At 30.6% G+C, this 23,086-nt stretch overlaps 1 protein-coding gene across 3 annotated transcripts in view; it reads left to right on the top strand.

The window, feature by feature from the left end:
* Window positions 1-12,808: 12,808 nt before the first annotated feature.
* Window positions 12,809-23,086, top strand: part of LOC142221881 (uncharacterized) — a 41,766-nt gene continuing 31,488 nt past the window's right edge. The window contains exons 1-2 of one of the 3 annotated variants that reach the window (XM_075291739.1): window positions 12,809-13,093; window positions 17,894-18,258. In XM_075291739.1, the coding sequence (XP_075147854.1) occupies window positions 18,141-18,258 (118 nt within the window). In that variant the 5' untranslated portion in view covers window positions 12,809-13,093; window positions 17,894-18,140. Of the gene's footprint in view, window positions 13,109-13,161; window positions 13,277-17,893; window positions 18,259-23,086 lie in introns of those variants that run through there. The other 2 variants (XM_075291738.1, XM_075291740.1) reach the window with 2 other exon arrangements.

Raw genomic sequence — 23,086 nt, 5'->3', positions numbered from 1 at the left:
CATATTAATCGCAACTGTTTATCCAAGAGCGAAATTAATGGCAATTTGTGACCACCCCTTCGACCGAACACCAACAAGTATTTATGGACGATGGATTATCTCCTCTCAGTAATGCTGGTGACACTTATCTTAGTGGTTTCACAGCAATGTGAAGCGCCCTTCGGACTCAGCTATAAAATGGAAGTCCCTAGTCATTGAGCTAAATATGGAATCGGACGGCACTCAGTGATAAGAGAGAAGTTCGCCACTGTGGTACATGCACGCTCACAAAAAATCGCTTCTGTAACATATACTCCCAAACATATTTTGCTTCAAGCATATACATTTTTGGCTATTGCCCAAACATTTATATGTTTGATCTCTTCCAATATATAATATGTTTGAAAGCATATTGGTCTAAACAATATATGTTTGGGTAGTCAATTTCCAAACATTTTGTATTTTTGCATCCAAATTCAATAATGTTGTCTTCCAAAAAACAATATGTTATTATGTGAACATATAATATGTTTGGAAGCATTTTGCACCCAAAAATTATATGCTTAAAAAAAATTCTCCCAAACAATATTGTGCTCAAAATTTTATTTATTTATTTATATATTTATAATCATAATGAATTATGAAAATAAACAGGTAATATAGGTGCTAACAACATAGGTTTTCGACCTGAATGCTCAAAATTTTGTTTCTGCCTAATTGTATATTCCCCGACATCTTTCTCACTTCCACGAGATTTTTTAGTTCTTAGCACCTTTTTCTGTAATACAAACATTGTAGAAGAAATTATTCAATTTTATTTTTTTTTTATTTTAATTTTACCTTTTGCCGGACGGGGATTCGAACAGCGGACCACACAGTTTGTAAGGATCAAAGAAGTAGCTGATCAATTGCCCAAGGAAAAATAAAATGTTAATTTTGTAATAACAAGCAACAACCACCAACTTAATTCAATATCGCTCCCTGTTAAATAGCGCTCCAAGCTACTAAACACATATATGTTAATAGGCTATTTCTAAATTAATATATGTTTGCATCCAAGCATATTATATTTAAAAACATTTTATGTCCCAAACATAATATGTTCTAACATATTAACATATACGTCCCAAACATGTTATGCTAGTTTATGAACATTATATGCTTGCACTCAAAAATATTGTGTTTAAAAATTTGTGTTCCAAACATATAATGTTTATAGCCAAACATATGAAAAACAGTCTTTTTTATCCGTGTGGATGATAACATAAATGATGTTGATGAAAAATTACTAACAATGTTTTAAAAAAGTACTTTTCGAATCCAAAAGGTGATAAAATTACATAATATCAAATTTAAAGAATTTTTAAAATGTAAAAAACAATTGTCCAAATGTAGACCAAGTTTTTTTTTTAGATTTTTTTAAAAAATCTTATTTTGCAAATTTTTATTTCTATAGAAAATTTTGTCAACATTTTATTTCTGTGAAAATTTTATTTCTATAGAAAATTTTGCCAAGATTTTATTTCTATAGAAAATTTTATTTTTATAGGAAATTTTGTCAAAATTTTATATCTATAGAAAATGTCAATATTTTATTTGATAAAATTTTATTTCTATAGTAAATTTTGTAAAAATTTTATTTCTATAGAAAATGTTATCAAAATATTATTTCTACACCCTCAAAAAAATCGCTTCTTTAACATATGTTCCAAATTGGATACTGCCGAAACATTAATATGTTTGTTTTATGTGAATATATTATATGTTTGGAAGCATTTTGAGCCCAAAAATATTATATGCTTGGAAGAATTTTTCCCAAAGACGATTGTGTTCATTCCCTAACATACTCGTAATTTTCACTTCCACGAAATATTTTAGTTCTTGGCACCTTTTTCTGTAATACAAATAAGGTTGAAGAAATTATTCACTTTTATGAATTTTTTTAAATTTTACCTTTCGCCTGCACGGAGAATCGAACCGAGGACCATACAGTTTGTAAGCCAATACACTATTCACTGGACTACGTAGCTGTTATAGTCACCAGTAGATAATTATCGTTATAAGTTACAATTATATAGCATAGTTTGCAGCGCCCACGAGCCCATGCAAACATAACATTATTTAACAGAAACATACGTTTGTTTGCCACGTGGAGCAGTGGTTAGCATGTCTGCCTTGCATGTAAAGGGTCGTGGGTTCAATCCCTGCTCCGACCGAACACTTTTTTTTTTAATTTACACATTTATATTTATACTATATTAAATTTTTATAATGAAACTTCGAAATGTGGGTTATTAAAGATTTATGGTCAGTAACAGTGGTTGATATAAACGAAATTGACTGATTTTTGGATAAAATATTATTTTTTATTGCAAAAATAAAAACAAAAAACTGTTGTAACACAAAACTGTTTTTGGTACAAAACTTTAAAATTTGGAAGGAATTCAAAAACTCTAACAAAAGAAGAACATGGAGTCGAGTATAAACATACATAAATAATATAAACATAACACATTTATTTATAATATAAACATAAATTTATTTAGGCGTGAACAGTTTTTTACTAGCATTTAACACCATCGCTATAAAATGCCTTTTGTTTTTCTTTAATAATTCATTTTAAAGAAAATAAACTTTTTAAATTATTTTAGTTGCAAAATTCGAACTTAATGCCCGCTTTTATATTTGAATGTGTCCGTCAACTCCTCGTGGACTACTTATTAATAAAGAGGAACTAAACTTTGTTTTTATACATTTTACTGTGTAATTTTTCACTATTTCCTCCTTATTTTATTTTACTGTCCCAACTCTAAAAAGAGTATAGTGCCCTTTCGTTATTTTTATGAAGACCCATGATTCCTTTTAACGAACCAAGAAAAAAATTGTGCCCAAAATGATAAACAAAACACATGTCCACACATACATAAAATGCTGCTCTCAAGGCGAAAACATATGCTGTTTGTTTTTCAAATGTCTATTCTCTTGGTTCCGAATGTCTATTCTCTTTATTCAAATTAAATAATATTTAGACTTAAACATATCAAATTTTTGGCCTTATCATAAAACAGTTTTCCGAAACAACATACAAGCGATTTCACAGAAATTGTTCTCTTTTAATTCTTTCGCTGTGTTATGTTGATATCTTTTGTCAACTCTCCCGGTTTCCATCTCTATTTCTTTCTCTATACTCTCTCTGTCGCTTTGAATAAAATATCACAACATATGTATGTTTAGTCGAAACTTGTAAATTTATATATATTTGCATTCACACATATAATTTTTATGAAACATTCATGCCCCAAACATAATATATTCTAACATATTAACATAGATGTCCCAAACATTTAGTGTTAGTTTAGGAACATTACATGTTTGCACTTAAATATATTGTGTTTTAAAATTGTGCCCGAAACACATTTTGTTTATATCGGAACATATGAAAAACATATTTTTCTAACAGTGTATAGAAAATGTCAAAATTTTATTTCTATAGTAATGTTTGTCAAAATTTTATTTCTACACTCAAAAAAAAGTGAACTCTCTATTTCACTAAAGCCATATTAACTTTATATTAGTTCATAGAATCATTATGTTTGGAAAAAGTATATTTTAGTCAAATAATTTTTTGCGTATGTTAGTTAAATGAACTAAAAAACGGGAAAAAGTTCTACACAAATAAAGCATAAAGATTTCCTAATTTCGTATTTCTTACAAAATAGTTCATTATTTCTTTAAATTTGTAAATTTTACCAAAAATGTGTCTATCATGAACTTCATATGTCACTAAAGACATTCTTGCAATTTTGAACTCCAAGATTTCTCTTAAAACTACAAAATTTTCTTTAACTACTGAAAAAAATTAGTTATGTCTAATAAATTTTCTTGAATTTGTCGAAAAATATTTACTTATTTTTGCCATATCGGAGTGATGCCAGCGCTTGTAATACCGTTTAGTTAAAATTTTCTAAAATTAATCGAAAGTTATCTTTCCTGGTGGGTTCACTGTTTTTTCAGTGTATAGAAAATTTTGTCAAAATTTTATTTTTATAGGAAATTTTGTCAAAATTCTATTTCTATAGAAAATGTCAAAATTTTATTTCTATAACAAATTTTGTCAAAATTTTATTTCCATAGAAATTATTGTAAAAATTGTATTTCTCTAGAAAATTTAGTCAAAATTTTATTTCTATAGAAAATTTTTTGGAAGTTTTAAGAAGTACCTCTTTGCAAAATCTACGAAAATCAAGAATTCTACCAATCTACAAAACAGTAAAAAGTTTACCCTTTTTTGTGGAATTCTACCAATTGTGGCAACCGGCTCAGGGGCCAGCTCTAAGCATTATATTCTTCTGGGCGTTTCAAATATATACACAATCTCTGTTCCTCAGTTTCACATTTGTTTCACGTTTCCCAAACTAAAATATCCTCATTTTGAAATATGTTTATTTCTTCAATGTCCGCTATTTATAACTTTTAAAGTTGAGTTGATATCTGAGATTCGTTCACATTTAGGGCAGAATAACTCTATATAAAGTAATTGTGATGAAAAAGTACCAAATGACTCGCGGTCGTGCCACGGTACTTTTGGCAGTGAAAATATATCAAAGAAAGCACAAAAGTGTCAACTTTATCAACCCACATTTAGGGCAGAATAACTCTATATAGAGTAATTGTAAGGAAAAGTACCAAATGACTCGCGGTCGTGCCATGGTTCTTTTGGCAGTCGAAATATATCAAAGAAAGCACAAAAGTGTCAACTTTATCAACCCTGCTGTGGTATCACAATGGACCCCTATAAAAATCTTCAAAATTCTAAAATTTTATTTACAATTTTCTCTGTTCATATTTCCTTAACTATATGCCCTAGAGTGAAAATGATAGTAATTCACCCGCAAAATATGAAAATTCATTATGTGTAAAGTGGCCATAACACCACAGGGCTTCCACTCTATCAATATATAGTTAGTGGTTGAAAATCACCCCATCACCTAATGCATACTGTACTCATGTAAGGAATTGTATTCGTATTCAACTTTACCTAGAATTTAAAAACAGAGTACCAGCAATTTCACACTTTATGGTCTTTGTTGAAAATTAGAATTCAAACCATATTTCTAAAGAATTTTATTGAACTGATACCTTGATATCTTCTAAATTATGAGCTGAACTTAATAGTGGCTTTTTTGTTCAAGTGTTTGTCTAGCTGCTGATCTGCTGAGCAAGAGCCAGATTTCAATGGAAACATGTGTAAACTTCCTAAAAATCGATGTGGTATAAGTAGCAGACACGGTCAATGATTTCGTTCCACCAGAAATGCTGAATGTATTTGGGCACGTTCCATTATGATGTCTATGCTCTGGCTCAATGACATGCTTTTCTAACTAAAAGATTCCGTATCCACCCATTTCAGTTGAGATTATGTCGATAATGATGATAAAGCTTCCATGGAATTAACAACTAGCACACCCACACCCACTATTTGGAGCCCTAACAAAAATTAATGGGCTCTGATGTGATAATCACTGCTACTGCTGCTGCAGTTGCTTCAATTACCGTTGTTGGCTTCCATAAACGTTCAGAACAATCCAGATTTGGTTAGAAATTACTTGGCAATCAACTAACTATCCAGCAGCATTCCTTTCAATTAGTTCCCACAATTGGAAACACACAAAGGTATTGAATGTTCGAAACTAAAGTAAAAATCTATTAACAGTTTGGTGGGGTGCGTGAGATTCTAACATGCTCGAATCAACGATATTCTATTCTACGTACAGTGAATAGAGATCACTTTATCGGAGCTAAGGAAAAAATTAATTTAAATTGTCAGTTCGACCACCATCCATAGCACCGATAGAAAGAGACATTCCATTGTTGACCAAGTCAGTTTGTGAAATCATCTCACCTTTTTCTTGACTGGCATTCACCAACAGTGTAGCTGACATGGGTCTCATAGGTAAGCTTACCATGGATAAATTCCTTTCTAGTCACAGAGTTTCTCAATATGGATAATAGACACCCAGTAGGGCTGATATTTTTTTCCGAAGCCGAAAACAATGTTCGGCAACAATGGCAAAATTTGGGTGCAGCAGAAATTTTTGTAAATGTATAAATATTTATGTTTCGATTTCTTTTACTTTAATACCAAAGGCTTTTCTGGAACAACAAACACAGCAAAATAATTTGAATAAGATTTTCTAACACTTTTGCAGAGTTTCTAGGACTTTCAGCATTCGAAATTCCCTAGATCATACTAATTCAATACAGAATTTTTCTTTAAAAAAAATGTTGTTTAATTTTTCCACTCTACCATTTAAGAATAAGAATATGCATGGTGGGTGATATGTAATGCAACCAAGTAAAATGCTATAATCCAGCTCACCAACATAAAACGCTTAAGATTTAATTCAATTAATATTTTAGGTACACCTGGGATGTTAAGAGTTTAATAACGCACTCGATTTTAATAACGCTCATGTTTTCAGACACGTCGCTAAGGTAAAGTACTCATAAAATTATTGGTGAGTTACGATATTTTTCGAGAATCACGGTATTTTCGTGCGTGAGTGCACGTGAGTACAAATTTTTTTCGTGAGTGCGCGTGAACGTGAGTCCTTCCAAACAATATCGTGCCTGAATGTGCGTGAGTAAGATTTTTCCGTCGTGAGTGAGCGTGTGTAAATTACTACTCACGTGCATACCTCTACTCCATATAGACCGATCTCCCAATTCGAATTCTTTTGCTTTTGAGAAACCACAATTTCTATCCGATTTGCCTATTAATGCCCATAAATAGCTGTGCCGCATATGGTGTGTAGCGGGTCATGTTTTGGTATACCCCATGTATACAGATCTCCCGATTTGACTACGTGGGCTTCTAGCAACTGCAATTTTATCCGATTTTGCTGACATTGGAAATCTAGTGATATTTTAGATTTAAAAAGACCTGTGTCGAATTTGGTTTATATTGGAAAGGGTTTTACATAATCCTCATATGCACCGGTCTACCAATTTATCTTCTTGAGGATATAAAAAGCGCACTGATCATCCAAATTGCACGAAGCGAGGAGGAAAATTTCAAGTGCTCATGCGAATAATGCGTATTAAAATTTATAGACTTTAGATTTCAAATCATATGAAATACGTTATTTCATCAGATTTTCTTACACTCTTAGACGAAATGTGTAAGATTCCTCTTAAACTCTAATAGTAATGGCTATTATAAATCCAAATCATTTTAACCGATTTACTTGGGAGAGTGACTGGTTATCAAATTCTATGCATTTCCAAGTAACCCGCTACGACGAAGAGTTTTGAAAGGAAAATATATTTGATTCAGGGTTGTTGGTATTTCAGATTCGGTCCGGCCGAACTTAAGGTCTTATATACTTGTTTTTCAATTTTATTATTCAAAAGCAAGAAATGGCAGAAGTAATCTGTTTAGATCTGTTCGAATTGGCTACCAATGGGAAGAATTATGCTCTTCAAACGTCTGTCAAAGCCATAACACGATGCAGTATTTTGGTTTTTCGGTATTTTGGACCATTGCCGTTGAAGCGCTGTCGTCGTTGGACTTTTGTGCCAAAATAACCCAGGCACAAAAGTCCAACAGTTTGAGATCCGAAGATTTTGACGGCCATTGTACGGTAAAAATGAGGCGAAGAATCTCCCTTTTAAGCCATTCTTGGTTGCTGCGTGCTGAGCACGATGGTGCTGAGAGCTGTTGGAATGTCCATGGTCTGCGGCTGAAATGTTTGTTTGCCTAGGGCTTCAATACTGTGGGTCGTTACTGACCTCTTTGGCAAGTAAACCCCCATCATTGAGAAAACCAAACTCTTTGAAGTGAATACGACCTCGGTTGAACTCACCATACCATCGACAAGCACTGGCCCTTGACGGAGCTTCATTGCAAAACAATCAAATGTTGTTGGTTTAATCCACGTCGAAAGTTGTAAAACATAATCGCACGAAAATGTTCACGATTTAATTCCATATGAATTTTTGAAGTTGCTGTAAACAACACAAATAGTGCTCGTATGTCAAAACGTTCTGAGTACACAGAAAAAGATATCTATAAAATATTTCCAATTTAAAAGCTGATTTAAGCGAAAACTTTTTCAATTAAAAAATTAATTGATACAATTAACTTTTTAATATAACTAGAAACATTAAATCAATTAAGCCAATGATTGAACATTTTTAAATTTTTAACCCTAGCTTTGGCACTATATACAAATGTAAATATTTCATTTTTGACACTCTTGCCATTTCAACAATATTTATCCGATGTTTATGAAATTTGGACTCAGTGGCTAATTTTTCGTGCTCTTTCATAATATGTACAAATATATTTTTGTATTTTTCTTCAAAATCTGTCACTATTTACAAATGTAAATAGTGTGGTTTAAGATACTTTTAGTTGATTTGTTTTGAATTATTTCATACAAATAATACAAATAAAAGAAGAGGAAATAAAAATTTTAAATATATATATTTTGGGCAACTGTAGCATTTGGTTCGCACCCAGTTTGCTCCACACAGACTGGTTTTTTACATTGCCCACATTTTTGCCTTGTAGGACGCTTCATTTTTTTCTCACCATGGTAGCACATATAGCAAGCGGTTTTTACTTTTGAATATCCTCTATCACCTTCATCAGGCATAAAAGAAATAGCCAACGATTTTATAGGTTCACCGATAATGTGTCTACAATGCTCAATTTGTATTTTGTAATTGGTTTAGAGCCGTTAAAACAAGATTAAGGAAAAATTTCATGTTTTCGTTCCATTGAGGATGTTTATCCAATTTAAATCCGTTTTTACTAACCAACAATTGCTACCTGTCTAATTCAGATAGTTCACCGTCGTTTTCCATATGATATTCCCCCACTTCATGCTCATGTAAATCGGAGTAAAATTTGGCCTCTGTGGTCATATGTGTATAAATCGGACTAAAGATATACATGGGAGCTATATCTAAATCTGAACCGAATTAAACCAAATTTGGCATGCATAGTAGGAATGTTAAGTCTACACCCTGTGCAATGTAATGTAGAAAAACATTGGTGCCTAAGCTAGGGTTAATTAAAAAATTAAGTTATACGATTAACATTTTAATTAAATTCGCTTAACCTATTAAATTTTCGTGATTGTAGACATTTCAATTAAAAAAATTAATGGGATTAATTAATATCGTGATGAGATCAGAAAACCATTTATTTTCTGTGTACGTATAATCTCAAGGGTTGCTCAATTCCGAAATATAAATGGCAACCCTCGTAGATATATCGATTGACAAAAAATGTGTTGCATATTTTACACATTTACCCCATAAAAGGAAAATTTTTGTTCGATTGGAAAATCCAGTGCTGTCTACCCAAAATGAGGAGTCACCGTGGTGCAATGGTTAGCATGCCCGCCTTGCATACACAAGGCCGTGGGTTCGATTTCTGCTTCGGCCAAACACCATAAAGTTTTTCAGCGGTGGATTATCCCACCTCAGTAATGCTGGTGACATTTCTGAGGGTTTCAAAGCTTCTCTAAGTAGTTTCACTGCAATGTGGAACGCCGTTCGGACTCGGCTATAAAAAGGAGGTCCCTTGTTATTGAGCTTAACATGGAATCGGGCAGCACTCAGTGATAAGAGAGAAGTTCACCAATGTGGTATCACAATGGACTGAATAGTCTAAGTGAGCCTGATACATCGGGCTGCCACCTAACCTAACCTACCCAAAATGTGCATGTTCGATTGACGGAATGTACGAGAATAAAATATTTTTAAAATAGGAACAAAATGAATGAATGAATATGTTATGTGTTAATAGTGCTAGTTAAAAATAATTAAAATATTTGTTTGCTTGCTAACGCAAAAAGTTGCCTTTGCAAATTTTTCGACACCAGATAATGTTGTGCTATATGAATATAACACTTTTTTCACAAACGAAATCACCATTAGATATTAATGCATTTAGCTGAATTTTGTTTACTTTAATCCCACTGTGCAAACAAATCTTCCCATAGTCTTGACAATGCAGTAATCCAGCTGTAACAGTTGGAGCATTAAGAAAAGCACACGTGAGTGACTAGCGTCGTTGCCATTTCGGTTCGATCGAACCAAAAATGCTACAAAAGATTTTTATACCACTACTGTGGTACAGGGTATAATAAGTTTGTGCATTTGTATGTAACGCCGAAAAGGTGTAGTCATAGACCCATCTTTAAGTATACCGATCTGAGTTGATTTAGCTATGTCCGTCTGTCTGTCTGTTGATGTATTTTTGTGTGCAAAGTCCAGCTAGCAGTTTAAGTCCGATCGTCCTCAAATTTGGCATAGGGTCCTTTTTTGGCTCAAAGACGATTCCTATTGATTTTGAAAAAAATCGGTTCAGATTTAGATATAGCTGTCATACATATTTATAACCGATCTGGTCGTAAATGACGTATTTGTCCACCAATCTTCTTCCAATTTCGTATAATCAAATATTTTGTGAGTATCGTAAATTTTGCAAAATATCAGTCAAATCGGTTCAAATTCAGATATAGTTCTCATATATAGCTTTCGCCCGATTTACACTCCTATGGCCCCAGAAGCCAAACGTGTACTCCGAGTTACGTGGAATTTTGCACAGGGAGTAGAATTAACATTATAAATATACGTACCAAATTTAGTTGAAATCGGTTCAGATTTAGATATAGCTCCCATATATATCTGTCGTCCGATTTACAGATATGACCACCGTAGATCAAAATTTTCCTCCCATTTACTTGCAATTGTGAACAGGGAACGGAAATAACATTTTTACTATGCATGCCAAATTTAATTGAAATTGGTTCAGATTTAGATATATCTATCATATATCTACAGACAGTAGGACTAACATTCTTGCAACACATGTCAAATTTGGTTAAAATCAGTTCAGATTTAGATATAACTCCCATATATATCTTTCTCCCGATTTAGATTCATATGACTATGGAGGCCAAAGTTTAATTTCAACCCTCAGAAAGAAAAATACCAATGAAAATTGCTATAGCCGATTTTTGAATTTAGTTAAATATTTTAATTTAATTAATTTTAATTTTTAGCTTACTTTAATGACATGGACTAAAAATTACAAATAAATATTTATACAAATGAAGTACATACACGCAAAAAAATAATTCTTTCCTCCCAAACGAAATTTTAGACAAACAAAGTTCGTTTCTTATTTGCTTTTCGCTGTAAGGAAGTGTATTTGGAAGAAAAGTATATACTTTTTGTGGTAAACATTTATTCTTTTCCAGGATGTAACAACAATTTCATAAAGACTAACTAAAAAAAATTTTTTTCTTGCTAATTGCATTTTCCCTCACATCTTTCTCACATTCACGAAGTTTTTTTAGTTCTTAACACCTTTTCCTGTAATACCAACAATGTAGAAGAAATTATACGAATTTATAAATTTTTAAAATTTTTTTTACCTTTCGCCTGGACGGAGAATCGAACCGCGGACCATGCACTTTGTAAGCCAACACACTAGCCACTGAGCTATGTACCTGTTATGGTCATCAATAGATAATTATCCATATAAGTTATATTTATATAGCATAGCTTGCGGCGCCCACGAACCGAATAAACAAAGTTTATTTAACAGAAACAAACATTTAGTTTGGCACCGTGGAGCAGTGGTTGCTACGTCTGACTCTCATGCCAAGGGTCGTGGGTTCGATCCCTGCTTCGACCAAAGTTTTTTTGTTTTTTTTTTACATACATTCTGCATATGTTCGGAAGATTCCGAAAAAATGTTCAACATTACATTGTACTATATTAAATTTTGAACTGTAAAATGTGTTTTATTAAATACCAAAAGTCAGAAAAGAACAGTGTTTGATATAAACGAAATGGACTCTGTTGTTGTTTCAAAAATAACTTTTTTTATAGAAAAAATAAAAACTTTGTAACAAACGAATTTTTTTGGTGATAAAAGTTTAAAATTTTCGAAGCAATTCAAAAAACTCTAACAAAAGAAAAACGTTTTCGGTACACGTTTTCCAAACGTTTTTTTTCTTTGCGTGTAGGTTTAGATAATTTTAAATTCATGTAGTTCATATTTTTATAAAATGAGTCAATTTTACTTCGATGCAATATATAAAAAAGTACAAGTGCAAAAATGTATAACAAGAAATTTTCTTTTAAAATCATTTTTCTTTGAAATTTAAAAATTGGTCCGGTGGTGGGAATTTTGGAGCAAACTTGGTCCCAAATAAAATGACATTGTGGCAACGCTGGTGCCGGTGTCGTCATACCATACGCTTACTTGGAGGCACATGAGTTAATCGGCTCAAGTGTAAAAAGATACGATTCGGAATTAACGACAACTTATTTGTCTCCCGATCGTTAGAAGCTTGCAAAACATCAATCACAACACAACCCCACCAGCAAACGAACAAAAATTCAGACCGAATACAGGTACATATGTAAGCTCAGATGCACGATTAGATTTTTGTATTTGGTTTGTTTTAGTTTTTTATGGGGTGGGGGCTTTTTTTATTGGGAAGATGAGCCCCATTGCCTATAAGCACCCTCTAACAAAATATTTTGAGAACTATGTATGAAGCGGTGGCAATCATCGTATCATCATCATTCACCACAAACGTTGACAAGATCGTAGTCGTTGTAGTTGTTGTTTGCATTGTCATCGACTCAAGTCGTGCATTTAAAATAAAAGCAAAAGTAAAAACAACAACAAATTAAATAGCCCAAAAACAAAAGCAAACAATATGTAAATGACAATATTGCAAAATTTGTTGTTTAGTTAGATATCTCTCAGGGGGTAGAGATTTATCAATTAGTTGAAGTTTAACTTTGGCTAGGTGCGTTTGGAAAAAACGGTCGAAAGCAAATTAAAACAAAAAACGCCAACCCATAAAAGAATAGAAAAAATTCTAATCGGTTATAAACATGCAAATGGCGGGATCTTGAAAATAATTTTGAATTTGAAAATTAAAAAAAATATAAGATATCATATTTCCAAGTGATTTTTGTTTAAATTTTAAAATAAATATAATATAATACCAAAAAAAATCATAAAAAGGAAAATACAAAGCGGAAAAACTACAAAGTGCAATGTTTATAAAAAGTTAACATTTTTAGTGTAATTATTAATGAAGCGCAATAAAACTGAATTTGGAAATTTATAAAAATCCCGGTGTTTTTTTAGAAAAAATATCAAAAAATACATATATGTATTTTGAAATTTTTACAAATTTGCATAAGCGACAAGCACTTTTAAATTTCTTTAGACATTAGGTCACTATAGCTGGTAATGGGTTTTTAACTTGAAACAAATTTAAATTGTCGTTAAAACGTTTTTAAAGGACTTTGATGTCACATGGAGAAAAAAGCAGAAAAAATTATAAATTAAAATTGTTTCCTAAAATCAAATACGCAAAACTCAAATTTATAAGAGAATTCAATTTTCGGCTTCTTTGGCTCGGAATCAATACCAAAATCATTAGTGTAAAGACAAAATCTTTCTGCTAAAATATAGTTTCTAGATTTGATATTGAATAATGTAGGCATATTTAAGATAATGAGCCTTGAGCCTTAAAAATAAGTAAGGAAAGTCTAACTACGGGCGGCGCCGACTATATTATACCCTGCACCACTTTGTAGGTCTTATTATCGATACCATTTCAAATGCTTCAAATTTTTTGGGAGCGAAATATAAAAGTTTATGTCCGGATTTACAAAATATTCCTCTCCACAAATTTTCAATAGAAATAAAATTTTGACATAATTTTCTACAGAAATAAAATTTTAACAAAATTTCTTATACAAATAAAGTTTTAGCAAAATAGAAATAAAAAATTAAATTTTGACAAACTTTTCTATAGAAATAAAATTTTGACAAAAGTTTCTATAGAAATAAAATTTTGACAAAATTTTCTATAGAAATAAAATTTTGACAAAATTTTCTATAGAAATAAAATTTTGACAAACTTCTATAGAAATAAAATTTTGGCAAAATTCTCTATAGAAATAAAATTTTGACAAACATTTCTAGAGAAATGAAACTTGACAAAATTTTCTAAAGAAATAAAATTTTGAATAATTTTTTTATAGAAACAAAATTTTGCCAAAATTTTCTATAGAAATAAAATTTTGACAAAATTTTCTAAAGAAATAAAATTTTGAAAAAATTTTTTATAGAAATAAAATTTTGCCAAAATTTTCTATAGAAATAAAATTTTGCAAAAAAAAACTATAGAAATAAAATTTTGACAAAATTTGCTATGGAAATAAAATTTTGACAAAATATTCTATAGGAATAACATTTTGAAAAAAGTTTCTATAGAAATAACGTTTTGACACAATTTTCTATAGAAATACAATTTTGACAAAATTTTCTATGGCAATAAAATTTTGACAAAATTGTATATAAAAAAAATTTACAAAATTTTCTGTAGAAGATTGTTTTTTGTTTTGGTAGTTTTTTGATAGAGTTTTTTATAAATTGTGGTAGATTATTTTTGGCTCGAGTAGCAACCGTGTTCTGGTGCCATATAAATGCATATCGGACGAAAGCTATATATGTTAGCTATATCTAAATCTGGACCGATTTCAATCAAATTTAGCACACTTGAGTATACTACTAATTTTACTCCTTGAGCAAAATTTCAATCAAATCAGTGTAAAACTCTGGGAGCTATATCTAAATCTGAACTGATTTCTTCCAAAATCAATAGGGTTCTATTCTGACCCAAAACAGAAACCTAGACTTTGATCACAAAAATGTGATCACAGAGAGACGGACGGCCGGACATGACCCTAGATCAACTCAGGAGCCCACCCTGAGCATTATTGCCAAAGACACCATATGTCTATCTCGTCTCCTTCTGGGCGTTGCAAACATATGCACTCACTTATAATACCACGTTCCACAGTGTGGCGCAGGGTATAATAAAAAAAAATTTACAACTTTTACAACTTAAACAGATTAACTTACAATTTTAGAAATGTTAACTTTTCTATTTTTTACAAAAAGCTAACTTTTCGAAAAAATCGATCTTTTACGATTTTTCTAAAATTTACTTTTGACGTAAAGGGATTGTAATATAACATATGATTCAAATAGTTGAGTTTTCGAGTTTCTCAAAAATTGGAAAATCCGACATTCAATTTATGGCAAGGTCGAACTTTAATTTAAAATTACACCTTCGGGTGTATATGGAGATTTCTCAAGTAATTATCTCCATATACAAAATCTGGGCCGAAGGAAAATTTCCGGATTTATTTATGGATCTCAAATAACTTAAAATTTCTGACAAATCTAATGAACATTTTTGACTGGGAAAAATTTCTTTAAAAAAATCGAAGATGGGTTTATATGTAGGTGCTATATCACAAAATGGTCCGGTATGATCTATTTTCGAACTCGACATGCCTGCAAAAATTCAGAACGTTAGGTTCTACTGCTATATATTGCCTTAAAATTGTACCTTTATCAAGAGTATATATATAGGGTCAAAAATCGATATTTTAATATGTTAAAAATGGGCAATACAATTGATCAATTCAGCCCATATTCTAGTAAAACCTGCTTTTGATATCACCGTGACATTTCACCCATATAAATACACTTTGAATGGCCTGAAATCCAGTACTTTGTTTTTCTAATTTGTCGAAATATTTCTTTAGTTACAATCATATGAAGTATTTTTCAAATTTTGTTTGGCCGGAGTCGGAGTCGAGCAAATTTTCTACGACTCCGGCTCCGACTCCAGCAAAATCTTCAGACTCCGACTCCACAGCCCTGATAATTTTTTTTTCAAATTTTTAGTTTATTTAACTAACGTACGCAAAAACTTATTAGAGTAAAGGAAACTTTCTCTAAAAATAATAATTTCATGAACTAATTTTATGAATATAGTTAAATTGGCTTTAGTTAAATAGAGGGTTCACTATTTTTTTAGTGTGGTCACCGCCAAAAATGTTATAATCATTGAGAAAATAATTGGTTCCGAATTAAAAGATTTTTTCCAATTTAAAATGTTGTGATTTTGTAAAAACTGCTTTGTTCGATTTCTCGACGAAAAAACATGTTCCCAATTTATACAAAAATCAAGGTCGTTATCTAAAATATTATGATCTCGAAGAGAACTAAGTTTTCATTGGCGAGAAAACAAATATTACCATAAATCTAAAAATTAATGTATCAAAATGATTCAAGCGCCCTCTTATAGTTTTCTTACTTTTCCTTCAAGTACACCCAGAAAAAAGTGACCCCTTCTTTAAGTTAAAATGAACTCATTGTGAAGAAAGTTGAACTTCGTATAGCGCCAAAGACATTTTTATTTGTTTGAACGATGTGATTTTCGTAGAAATTAGGAATAATGCATTCCATATATTAGTTAACATTTTCCTATATTTATATACCACTATACTACAGAATGAAAAAATTTAACTAATTTGAATTCATATATGGAATGATTTTATTGAAATTTTTTCATTCATTTCGACAAATCTTACACATTTGTGGTAAAACTTTTACTTCATAATTAGAACTGCTTACCTTCGTTTTTAAATACAGTTTTATTTATTTCTATAAGCAATTTTATCTTCAATAAAAGTCATGTTTTATTAATATATTGAATATATTTATTAAGAATCAACAGCTTCGAATCTCTTTGAAATATTAGTTTATTATTCCACTATTTCCAATTTCCGTGTGATATTATCAACTGTAAAACGCACTTTTTCTTCTTCTTGTACTTTTCACTTTTAATAAGTTGCTGCCTAACGATTTTGTCCTCCTTTTACAATTTCAATACCTACAAATATAAAAAATCATAAAACATTTTTGTTGCAAAAGGTTAGCGTCACTGAATATTACCTGATAATTGAAGATTCCAAAATGAAGACAAATGAAAGGGTTGTTATTCTGCTGGTGTTTTCTTTCTTTATACACTATCACGAACATTGATAGATTTATTTAAAAAACGAAAATTTTTCTCACTAATTTAAAATAACAAATATTTTATATATTTTATTTGTTATTTATTATATTATTTTACCATATTCTTTTTTAACAATCTCTCCGTATACCAAAACAACGCCATTCCAACTAAAAAACAACCGACGCGCAAACACATCGATTACGATGAGAGGTATCGATTACAGGTAGACAAAAGAAATTTAGGAAAATTTCCTATATTCTAACAAGTGTGTTTCCTTAAGTTTTGAAAGGATTGCATACTTCTTAGTACGAATGAACTAAAATATTTTTCTATGCCAAGTGTTGTTCGTATGTATGAAAAACTTTCTATTATAAAGGAAGTCGCAATTATCATTTTATAAGAAATTTTACTAATTTTGAAGAAACTTGGTTTTAGTTCGGTTTTTGTTTATTTTTACGAATGCTTTGTTATCGGTGAATAAAATTTTCTTTTTCAGTAGTAAATTCTTATACCCAGCGAAGAAAATAGTATGAGTAAAATTCCATGCCTTATTCTAGTTAATGAACTATTCCTAACTGCTTACAGTTTAGGATTTTTTGCCTGAAACGAGTAAATTTTATTATTTTTCACAAAAATTTACCTTAATGGAAATAAAATGGATAAACTATATTGATGAAAATGTTTTCCTTTAGTTTCGAAGGCACTTTTTTCTGGGTGTAGGGTTTACTTAAAAAATGGGATTGCCGATTTTTTGTAAAACCAACTCTTGGTTTTGACCAAAGAAAATTAATTAATTACGTTAATGAGTATTATTTTCTTTTAAACTAAATAAAAAAAATAAAATGAAACGATGAAACTGTCGCTGTTTGTACCACCCAAAATAATAAGATCTACTATTTCAAAATGCTATTAAAAAATATAATTACATCTAAGAGTTAAGTGTCAAAACCTTAACAAAATAATAAAAATTTGAAATATAGTGCGGTGCAGTGTTTTAAAAATGCAAAGTCATAAAACAGTCAGAAAATGGTGTCGTAGACATAGAACGATAATAAATTTTGGAAAATATTCATTAATCTCAACAAAATAATAAAACATCAAAACAATCTTTAAAAACAAAAAAAACAAAATAAAAACGCAACAACGTCATTGTTGTACAATATAGTAAAAATTACGTTAAACAATAAAGAGAACCACTTAATTGAAAATAAACCCTGGACTTGCACAATGACCCTTCAGCATCGTAGTCATAACAACGAACAATTTTCGCATTCAAAAGCGTTAACCAACGTTTACACAGCCATCATAATTTTATTAACAATACAACTCAAATGTTTAAACTGCAGTAAGTATTAATTTGCAAATAGTATTTAGAGATAAAAACAAATTATATATATTGATACCATAAATTCACTGTACACTAAGTTGAGTTAGTATGTTTTTGCAGAACGTTAAAGCAATCCCAAAGTTCAGTGTAATAAATCAGGTTTAGAATAATGGTTTATATGATAAAGGGCTTAAAGAAGCACATTCACGGACGAAAATGATTGTTTTTCATATGTATCGGTGTAAAAATTATATGGTTGGAACACAAATTTTCATAAAATGTTACCTCCCCTCTGTGTACATCGCAGATTTGAACAATTTATTCCATAAATATAGTTATGAAGAAGATGGTTCATATCTGCCCCGTATTGGACAACTCCTCATATTGATCGATCACCCAATTTTAACATATTTCCTGAGTAGGTTAGGTATAGTGGCAGCCTGATATTTCAGGCTCACTTGGACTATTCAGTCCATTGTAATACCACAGTGATACTGATAATCCACCGTTAAAAAAACTTTTTGGTGTTTGGTCGAAACGGGTTTTGAACCCACGACCCTGAGTACCTACACGGACGAAAAAGACTGTTTTTCATATGTTTGGGTGTAAAAATTATATGTTTGGAACTCAAATTTTTAAACACAATATTTTTAAGTGCAAGCATATAATGTTCATAAACTAGCATAATATGTTTGGGACATATATGTTAATATGTTAGAACATATTATGTTTGGGACATAAAATGTTTGTAAATATAATATGCTTGGATGCAAACATATATTAATTTAGAAATAGACATTAAAAATATATGTGTTTAGAAAGAGAGACATAAAGTGTGTGCTGGAAGTAAAATGATGAAAGTAACCAATTGGCGCCTTAAAAATATATATACACAAAGAAAATTCCATTAAAGATTGGAAAAATACTATGTGTGAATATAAACAAGTATAAATTTACAAATTTGGAGTAAACATATATATGTTGTGATATAAGACCGCCAAAAATTGTATATGCTTAAGTAAAAAGATTAAAATGAGTATTCGGAGAGAAAATTCATTCGGAACCAAGAGAAAAGACATTTAAAAAAACATGAGTTTTGTTTATCATTTTCGCATTACGGGCACTTTTTTTTTTGTTTCGTCAAAACAAAAACCAGGAAGAAAACTTTAGGTTAATTTTAGAAAATTTTGAATATTTGTAGAAAATTTTAACTAAACAGTATTACAAACGTTGGCATCACGCTGTCATAATGTCATAAAAATAAGTAAATACTTTTCGACAAATACAAGAAAATTTATTAGACATAACTAAGTTTTTTCACTTTTTTGTAGTTTGAAGAAAAAACTTGGAGTTCAAAATTGCAAGAATGTCTTTAGTGACATACGAAGTTCACGATAGACGCATTTTTGGAAGACACGAATTTAGTTAATCTTTATGCTTCATTTGAGTATATTTTTTCCTCGGGTTTAGTTAATTTAACTAACGTACACAAAAAAGTATTAGAGTAAAGAAAACTTTCTCCAAACATAATATTTCTATGAACTAAAATAAAGTTAAATTGGCTTTAGTGAAATAGAGAGTTCACTTTTTTTTGAGTGTAGGACGAGTAAGTCAAAATATTCAAACAAAGGTAATTAAAGGGATCTTCATAAAAACTATAGAAAGGCCACTATACACTGAAAAATAGCATGCCCGGTTCCAAAGATTGTGTCTCTATTTTAAACATTTTGGTATTGATTCCGAGCCAATGAAGCCGAGAATTCAAGTAAGGATACTTTTAAGACACAATTCTCTTTTAAATGTGGGTTTTATGTATTTGACTCTACACGCAAAGAAAAAAAACGTTTGGAAAACGTGTACCGAAAACGTTTTTCTTTTGTTAGAGTTTTTTGAATTGCTTCGAAAATTTTAAACTTTTATCACCAACAAAATTCGTTTGTTACAAAATTTTTATTTTTTCAATAAAAAAAGTTATTTTTGAAATAACAACACAGTCCATTTCGTTTATATCAAACACTGTTCTTTTCTGACTTTAGGTCGTTAATATGATACATTTTACAGTTCAAAATTTAATATAGTACAATGTAATGTTGAACATTTTTTCGGAATCTTCCGAATATATCTGGAATATATGTAAAAAAAAAAACAAAAGCAAAAAAAAAAAAAACTTTGGCCGAAGCAGGGATCGAACCCATGACCCTTGGCATGAGAGTCGGACGTAGCTACCACTGCTCCACGGTGCCAAACTAAATGTTTGTTTCTGTTAAATAAACTTTGTTTATTCGGTTCGTGGGCGCCGCAAGCTATGCTATATAAATATAACTTATATGGATATTTATCTATTGATGACCATAACAGGTACATAGCTCAGTGGTTAGTGTGTTGGCTTACAATGTGCATGGTCCGCGGTTCGATTCTCCGTCCAGGCGAAAGGTAAAAAAAATTTTAAAAATTTATAAAATCGTATAATTTCTTCTACATTGTTTGTATTACAGGAAAAGGTGTTAAGAACTAAAAATCCTCGTGGATGTGAGAAAGATGTGAGGGACAATGCAATTAGCAAGAAAATAATGTTTTTTTGAGCTAGTCTTTATGAAATTGTTTTTACATCCTGGAAAAGAATAAACGTTTATCACAAAAAGTATATACTTTTCTTCCAAAGACACTTCCTTACAGCGAAAAGCAAATGAGAAACGAACTTTGTTTGTCTAAAATTTCGTTTGGGAGGAAAGAATTATTTTTTTGCGTGTATGAAGCAAATTTTATTTTTTCGCTTTTTCAGCTTTTTTCATATGCTATAAAAACTCCGTTAAAAATAAGACAGTAGAAATTGTGCTATGTTTCAAGTAAAAACGTCTTTAAAATAAACATGTCCTATTTTTTAACGATTTTTGCTTTATAGTCAAGATGCAACAAATTTAAAGACAATTTCATTAGTTTTAAAGATTTTTTCTGAATTATTAAAGTCAAGTTGACCTTAGTTCAAAATTTTTTCTTTCATGTTATGATACCCATTTTCAAGTCATATCACTTAATTATAAGGACAACACGACTTCATTGTAAAGTTTATCGACTTTTGAACATGGAAAAAACTTTATATTAGAGAAATGCGTCGTCTACACCCTCAAAAAAAAAATCGCATCTGTAACATATACTCCCAAACATATTTTGCTTCAAGCATATAAATTTTTGGGTATTGCCCAAACATTTATATGTTTGATTTCTTCCAATATATAATATGTTTGAAAGCATATTGGTCTAAACAATATAATATGTTTGGTAGTCTAAGTTCCAAACATTTTGTATTTTTCCATTCAAATTCAATAATGTTGTCTTCCAAAAAACTATATGTTCTTATGTGAACATATAATATGTTTGGAAACATTTTGAACCCAAAAATATTATATGTTTAAAAGAATTTTCGCCCAAAGAAGATTGTGCTCAATTTCTGCCTAATTGTATATTCCCTCACATTTTCTCACTTTTTCTGTAATACAAACATTTTATAAGCAATTATTATATTTTATAATTTTTTTAATTTTACCTTTTGTCGGACGGGGATTCGAACAACGGACCACACAGTTTGTAAGCCAGCACACTAACCACTGGCCTACGTAGCTGTTATGGTCATCAAGAGATAATTATCGTTACAAGTTATATTTATATAGCATAGCTTGCGGCGCCCACGAGCCGATGCAAACATAACATTGTTTAACAACATAACATTGTTAAACATACATTTGTTGGCAGCGTGGAGCAGTGGTTGGTCGTCCGCCTTGCGTGACAGGAGACCTCGGTTCGATCCCTGCTTCGACCAACACCATTTTTTTTTTAATATATTTTTTAACATATATTCCAGATACGTTCGGAAGTTCCCGAAAAGGTGTTCCGCATTACATACTATTATATTAAATTTTTACTACGAAATTGTAAAGTGTGTTTTATAAAAGACTTAAAGTCAGAAAAGAAAAGTGCTTGATATAAACGAAATAGACTGAGTTCAAATCAAATATTATTTTTTTATTGCAACAATAAAAATTGTGCAACAAATAAAGGTTTTTGTATACAAGTTTAAAATTTTCGAAGAAATTCAAAAACTCTTACAAAAGAAGAACGTGAAGTCGAGTATATATAAATATTTTTCCATCGAATCCTAAGGATAACGATAACCATTCAAAAGCACATTATATTTAAATTCTAAACAGTAATTTTAAAACAGCACATACATTTATTTTGGTGTGAACAATTGTTTGCTAGCATGTAACACCATTAATTTAGAAATACAAATAAATATGAATTTTTATTAACGAATAATTTTGTACTTAATTTATTTTTAAGGCCGGTATAAATTGGCATTATCACGTTAAAATGGCCATGTTTACCCTTTTACTTTTCTTTAATAATTTCTTTTAAAGAAAATAAACTTATTCAATTGTTGCTTTGGATCTTTCCTCACCATGTTATAATACAATTTACCGGAAAAAGTTGTAATGTTATTCTGGTTTTGCCGCTAAAATGAGAAATAATTTTAGCGGCAAAACTCGAACTCAATGCCCACTTTTATTTTCGAAAAAAATCCGTCAACTCCTCTTGGACTACTCATTAATAAAGAGGAACTAATCTTTGTTTTTATAGATCTTCAAAGGTCGATACATTCAATGAAATCGTGTTGTCGTTATAATTAAGTGATTTGACTTAAAAATGGGTATCATAACATGAAAGAACAAATTTTGGACTAAGGTCAACTTGGCTTTAATAATTCAGAAAAATTCTTTAAAATTAATGAAACTGTCTTTAAATTTGTTGCATTTTTGCATCTTGACTACAAGGTAAAAATCATTCAAAA

Source organism: Haematobia irritans, chromosome 1, assembly GCF_050003625.1.
Source record: "Haematobia irritans isolate KBUSLIRL chromosome 1, ASM5000362v1, whole genome shotgun sequence".
Taxonomy (NCBI): domain Eukaryota; kingdom Metazoa; phylum Arthropoda; class Insecta; order Diptera; family Muscidae; genus Haematobia; species Haematobia irritans.
Note: the sequence above shows the minus strand (reverse complement) of the source record. Positions and strands in the feature narration are given on the sequence as shown.